This window comes from Bubalus bubalis, chromosome 9 (genome assembly GCF_019923935.1).
Source record: "Bubalus bubalis isolate 160015118507 breed Murrah chromosome 9, NDDB_SH_1, whole genome shotgun sequence".
NCBI lineage: Eukaryota > Metazoa > Chordata > Mammalia > Artiodactyla > Bovidae > Bubalus > Bubalus bubalis.
In genome coordinates this window covers 97,411,241-97,418,302 of record NC_059165.1, presented here as the reverse complement: position 1 = coordinate 97,418,302, position 7,062 = coordinate 97,411,241, and the positions used below count along the sequence as shown (strand labels likewise).

Below are 7,062 nucleotides of genomic sequence, written 5' to 3'. Positions count from 1 at the left end.
AAGAATGCTGGGGTGAGGTGTCATTTCCTTCTCCATGGGATCTTCCCAACCCAGGGACTGAACTCTCATCTCCTGTACTACAGGAGGATTCTTTACTGTTAGGCCAGCAGGAAAGCCCAAAGATTCAGTATATGACAAGAAATAGATCTGTGTTTATTTGGAAGCTATAGAAATAAGACTGCCTGTGACCAAAGGCTTTGGGTAATACATAAGGAAATTGAGAAGTGTACAGTTAGGTGGTGTGCAAAATCTTGGAAGGGTTATGACCCCAAATAATGTTCCAATCTCAGTAGAGCTAATTTAAGAGGAAAAAAAAATGTAACCAGAAACCCAAATTGCTACATATATGCTATGGAACTGCAGATTCAGTTACTTGTTGCACATATTTGATTTTACTGTCTTTTACAGTCTTAACAAACAACAACAGAGAAATTACACAAGTATTGAAATCAGGCTTTTCTGATGATAATTCTCCACAGGGCACTCTTGATGTCCTTGTTCCTTAGGCTATAGATGAAAGGGTTCAGCATAGGGGTGACCACAGTGTACATCACCGAGACCACTGCACTCTTCCTGTGGGAAAATGAGACAGTGGAGATGAAATAAACCCCAAGGCCAGTTCCATAAAATAAGCAAACAACTGACAGATGAGAACCACAGGTAGAGAAGGCTTTGTACTTCCCATCTGATGAGGAGACTCTTAGAATGGAGGATATAATTTGAATATAAGAGTAAAGGATCCCCAAGAGTGGAACTCCACCCAAGATGGCACCAATGAAATAGATTAATATGTTATTGATGAAGGTGTCAGAACAGGAAAGGTTGAGGAGTTGAGAAAGTTCACAAAAGAAATGAGGAACTTCCACTTCTTCACAGAAAGTAAGCTGTGACACCATCAAGTAGTGCAGCAGGGAGGTCAAAAGGCTGATGGAAAATGACACCAGGACCAACAAGCCACAGAAGCGGGGGTTCATGATGACCAGGTAGTGCAGAGGGTGACAGATGGCCACAAACCGGTCATAGGCCATCACTGTCAGAAGGAGACTCTCCAAAAATGCAAAAAGAGAAAAGAAGGTCAGTTGAGTTAGGCAGCCTGCATAGGTGATGGATTTGCTGTGTGTCTGGAGGTTCACTAGCATCTTGGGGATGGTGGTGGTGCTGAAACTGACATCAGTCAAGGACAAATTGGAGAGGAAGAAGTACATAGGGGTGTGGAGGTGAGAATCAGAGCTGACAGCCAGGATGATGAGCAGGTTCCCAAGCACAGTGACCAGGTACATGGACAGGAAGAGCCCAAAGAGGAGGGGCTGCAGGTCTGAATCATCTGAGAGGCCCAGGAGGAGGAATTCTGAGACATCTGTTAGATTCTGTGGTTTCATGTTGATGGGACACCTTTCAAAAAAAAGTAGAGAGTGTTGAATACACAAAACAATGGTACAGGCACCTAGATAAGTGTCCAAACTGAATTTAATCAATTCACAAATAAAGTACTAGAAGAAAAATATAGGAAGAACATTCCTTGATCTAAATCACAGTAAGATCTTTTTTGACCCACCACCTAGGGTAATGAAAATAAAATGTAACATGACAACAACAAAAATGGGACCCAATTAAAATTAAAAGCTTTTGCACAGGAAAGATAACCATAAATGAGATGAAAAGACAAAGCTCAAAATAGGAAAAAATATTTGCAAATGAAGCTATGGACAAATAATTAAGCCCCAAAATACATAAACAGCTTGTGAAACTCAATATCAGAAAAAAAAAATCAATAAAAGTGGGTGGAAGGCCTACATAGCATGTTTCCAGAGACACACAGAATTTTTTTTCAATCGGTATCAAATACTTTCAGAAAAAGATTGGTGGTTGAGTTTACATTTTGCTGTATATGTTTGTCGTGGCCAGGTAAAACTTCTTTAATATCCTTCTGTTCCTGAATATATATGAAGGCTTGATTTTTCATCAAATCCCACCTCTTATGAACAGTCAAAAAATTTAAGACCTAATCAGGTCTCAAACACCAAGCTGTCCTCCTTATGCCAGCTTAAGAGAGCTTTTCATGACAATTCTTACTTATAGAGAGTTTGTGTTTCTCCTAAATTCAGCCCCCTAAATGTTGGCTGGATTGGCAGGATAGAATACTGTCAAGGTGACTTGTAAATTGAGTGTCACTGTCTGCATTCGAATCTGGCTTTATTCTCCTCTCTACCACAGAGCCTGAACAAAATTACATTAAAGTTAAAATTCTTATCCTCAGGTGGAAAATGATAATAATGCATGTTGCTTTCTTTTGGGGGATGGGAATGCAGATACAGAGCTTCCCTGTTGCCTCAAAGAATAAAGAATCTGTCTGCAACAGATGACACCTAGTTCAGTCCCTGGGTTTGGAAGATCCTCTGGAAAACAGAATGGCTACCCACTCCAGTATTCTTGTAGTTTCCCTGGTGGCTCAGATGGTAAAGAATCTGCTGGTAATGCAGGCGACCCAGGTTTGATCCCTGGATTGGGAAGATCCCCTGGAGAAGGGAATGGTAACCCACTCCAGTATTCTTGCCTGGAGAATTCCATTGACAGAGGAGCCTGGCAGACTACAGTCCATGGGGTTGTAAAGAATTGGACATGAATTAGTGACTAAAACATTCACACTTTCAATGCAAATAAAATAACAAACTACATTTAAAAATTACTCCAGCCTCTGGTGTATGAATTCCTACATAAGTCTTTGTAATACTGTGGTTGTCCTCATTTCATCACCATCACCTTCAAGATCATCTGGAGAACTTAGGTGACACTTTAGAAGGACCCGTTTCCTGGTAGTAGAAAAGATGCCCAAGGAAGATAGAACCAGTGTGGAAGGAAAACAAAAACTTGAATAAGCATTCTACCATCCCCACCACTAACAATAACGTAAACCTTGTAGGCTTTGAGCTGATCTTTGCATTTTGGTGGCCTCCCACTGACTATCATAACTCCCACTGCCTTGATGATGAGCACACAAGTCTCCCTCATCCCTCCTGCATTCAGTATCTCCCACTGCACTTGGCACTCTCTGGGCTGGGCTGTCCCTCCGCTTGACCAGGACTGAGTGTTGCAGATTGGCTGCCTGTCCCCTACCTGCTATTGGATGAAGGCTGAGGCTTTGTCCTAAGAACAGGCAGTAAGACAGACTCAGGTGTGGGCCTCCTGGTGCAGACAACCACTCTGGGAGGATGAGACATATGGGTATTGATCCCATTGGACTGGAGCTGGCTAACTGAAGGGCTGGGAAGCACAGGCTGATTATTTACAGTGATGCAGCCTGGAGAACTTCATGCACAGAGCAGATAATTAGCCAAACTGGTCCATGGTCTCTCAATCCCTGAGGATTTGCTAATTTAATGGAAGAGGAAAAGGAGAAAAGTGAATGTATTAGGAAGGATCCCGTAGAGCCTGGAAGTGGCTGACTTGTACTCCTCACCTCTGCCTTCCAGTTTATTTTCTCATCATCAAATTCAGACACACTTTTTTTTTCAATTAGGGGAAGCAATACATGATTTTATGTCTGTAAATTCACTTAATTAATCATGAAATCTAGAGAGATGTTGGTCTCTTCCAAGAATGTGATAGTATTTCTATGTTCATGGTTAAGTTTTCTGTCTCTGGCATTATTGTATTTTTCTTTCTATAGTCCTGGTCTCAAGGTTTCGGCTTTCTGTCTTGGAGATTTATGTTTTTTGTTATTATAGTTTTTGAATTTGGAGCCAAGATGCCCAAAGTGAGAGTCTGGGAACCACTGCACTTGTGTTGGTGTCTGAAATGAGGACAATCTTGTGAGAACTGTTCCCTAGACTCTGTGGTTTGGCAAACTCTCTGTAGCATGACAGGGCAGTGGAAAAGTCAAGCCAAGCTGAAGACCCTCAAAGTTCTATGAAAACCACCAGGGTGCTATAAAGATGATCCCTTAGAGTTGGCTGCAGTTGGGGGAAAGGAGCCCAATGCTTACAACCTCACATTATGCAGTCATCAGATGTGGGCTCTCTGAAGCTGAGGCAGATACCTCTAGGAGTTGATTCCTGAGGGTTAACACCCAAATTTGGAGCAATTCATCTCTTATTTCTGACAGGAGATTTTTTTTTGTTGTGGTAAGAAAAAAAATAAACATAACATTTACCTCTCCATTTTTAATTGTACAATTCAGCAGCATTAAGTACATTCACATTGTTTAGCAACCATCACCACTATCTGTCTCCAGAACTATTTCATCTTCCCCTAATGGACACTCTGTGCCCATTAAAAACTAACTCCCCTTTTCCTGATCCCAAAACCATCATTCTCTTTAAATTTGACTACTTTATCTGTGGAATCATTCAGTTTTTTGTCCCTTTATGTCTCACTAAGTAATATGATTGGGGAGAAGTTAGACGGAATGGGAAGGAGATTTATCAGAAAATTTTGGAATCAATTTTTCTCTGGTAGGTAGTCTCTTCTCTACTCCTTAGGAAGCATATACCCCAGTTTTCCTAGGGAAGTCCCAATTGATAACTGCTTATGTAAACTCAGTATTCATAGTGCCCTATTTTAATTTCAAATTTCTCTGATTTGGAAATTAAATACCCATTCTATTTTCACAAAAAGATTATTAACGAGCAATAATATATTGGATGTGTTGATCATTATGGTAGAGTATAGATACATATGACAAATAGGGAATAATAAAAGGAAAAGTATAGAATCAATATATAACAAGAAATAGAGCTGTGTTTCCTTCCTTGGAAGAAAAGCTATGACAAACATAGATAGCCTATTAAAAAGAAGAGACATCACTTTGCTGACAAAGGTCAATATCATCAAAACTATGGTTTTTCTAGTAGTCAGGTACAGATTTGAGAGTTGGACCATGAAGGCTGAGCACCAGAGAATTGATGCTTTTGAATTGTGGTGCTGGAGAAGACTCTTGAGAATCCCTTGGACTGTAAGGAGATTAAACCAGTCAATTCTAAAGGAAATCAACCCTGAATATTCATTGGAAAAACTGATGCTGAAGCTGCAGCTTCAATACTTTGGCTACCTGATCCAAAGAGCTGACTTATTGGAAAATACCCTGATGATGGGAAAGACTGAGGGCAGGAAAAGTGGGTGGCAGAGGATGCTATGGTTAGATAGCATCACCAAATCAATGCACATGAATTTGAGCAAACTCCAGGAGATAGTGGAGTACAGAGTAGCCTGATATGCTATAGTCCATGGAGTTGCAAGAGTCGGACACGTCGGAGATACTGAACAACAACAACAACAAAGAGCTGCATTTATTTTGTAACTATGGAAACAAGACTGCCAGGGACCAAGGGTTCTGTGGAATACATAAGGAAATTGAAAAGGTGTAGTGATGTGGTATGCAAAATCTTGGAATGGTTATGACTCACACTGGGTGACTAAATAATGTTCCAATTTCATTAGAGCTATTTTAATAGGAAAAATATATAAACAGAGAGGTACATATATGGTGTGAGACTGAATATTCAGAATCACTTGGTGCACATATTTGTTGTTACTGCCTTTACCAGTAAAGGTTAGGAACATATACATATACACACACACATATAGGTACATATGACACAGGTATTGAAATTAGGTTCTTCTGATAATAATCTTCCAGAGGGCACTCTTTATGTCCTTGTTCCTTAGGCTGTAGATGAAGGGGTTCAGCATAGGGGTGACCACAGTGTACATTACTGAGGCCACTGCACCCTTCCTATGGGAAGATGAGACAGCTGAGCTGAGGTACACCCCAAGGCCAGTTCCATAAAACAAACAAACAACTGCCAGATGAGAACCACAGGTGGAGAAGGCTTTGTACTTCCCACCTGAAGATGAGACTCTTAGAATGGAGGAAATAATTCGAGTATAGGAGTAAAGGATCCCCGAGAGTGGAACTCCACCCAAGATGGCACCAATGAAATAGATTAATATGTTGTTGATGAAGGTGTCAGAACAGGAAAGGTTGAAGAGTTGAGGAGGATCACAAAAGAAATGAGGAACTTCCACTTCTTCACAGAAAGTAAGCTGTGACACCATCAAGTAGTGCAGCAGGGAGGTCAAAAGGCTGATGGAAAATGACACCAGGACCAACAAGCCACAGAAGCGGGGGTTCATGATGACCAGGTAGTGCAGAGGGTGACAGATGGCCACAAACCGGTCATAGGCCATCACTGTCAGAAGGAGACTCTCCAAAAATGCAAAAAGAGAAAAGAAGGTCAGTTGAGTTAGGCAGCCTGCATAGGTGATGGATTTGCTGTGTGTCTGGAGGTTCACTAGCATCTTGGGGATGGTGGTGGTGCTGAAACTGACATCAGTCAAGGACAAATTGGAGAGGAAGAAGTACATAGGGGTGTGGAGGTGGGAATCAGAGCTGACAGCCAGGATGATGAGCAGGTTCCCAAGCACAGTGACCAGGTACATGGACAGGAAGAGCCCAAAGAGGAGGGGCTGCAGGTCTGAATCATCTGAGAGGCCCAGGAGGAGGAATTCTGAGACACCTGTTAAATTCTTTTTTTCCATGTAGATGGGGCACCTTATGAAAAGAAGAGTGTTGAATAAACAAAACAAATGTAGAGGCACCCAGAGAAGTGTCCATACTTTGGATTTAAGCAATTAACAAATAAAATATTCACACTTGATGACCACATGGCCTAGCAACTTTAGCAATATTTCTCAGTTGTGAGCCCATCTTTAATGAGGCCCCAAATATCATTTGCTTCTTTTTCTAAAATTTATTTATTTTAATTGGAGGTTAATTACTCATTTGCTTCTTTACTTACCTATTTTAGAGGCATGTGGCCAAAGAATGCAAGAGAAGTAAGGACTTTTTGACATAATAAATTCATGAACATGATGTAATATGTGTCCCCTCAATTTTGAAGGAAAAATCTATAGTAAAAGTTTTTTCTCTCTTAGAAAAGTCATTCTAATTAAAGGACACTAAAAAACACTCAAATATACTGTATCTTATCTGAATGATGTACAAGAAACTCTTGATTTGTAATGTAGTCCTAAACAGCTAAAACCACTCTCTGGGGTATAAAT

At 40.7% G+C, this 7,062-nt stretch overlaps 2 protein-coding genes across 2 annotated transcripts; both read right to left on the bottom strand.

Moving 5' to 3' along the window:
• Positions 1 to 449: 449 nt before the first annotated feature.
• LOC102407650 (olfactory receptor 18-like) lies at positions 450 to 1,449 on the bottom strand. Its single transcript, XM_006057450.4, has one exon. The coding sequence runs from the start codon at positions 1,377 to 1,379 to the stop codon at positions 450 to 452; it is 930 nt and encodes a 309-aa protein (XP_006057512.2). The 5' UTR covers positions 1,380 to 1,449.
• Positions 1,450 to 5,607: 4,158 nt separating this feature from the next.
• On the bottom strand, positions 5,608 to 6,546 carry LOC102407991 (olfactory receptor 18-like). The gene has a single exon (XM_006057451.3). It carries the CDS (start codon positions 6,535 to 6,537, stop codon positions 5,608 to 5,610), a length of 930 nt encoding a protein of 309 aa, XP_006057513.3. The 5' UTR covers positions 6,538 to 6,546.
• Between the last annotated feature and the right edge of the window lie 516 nt (positions 6,547 to 7,062).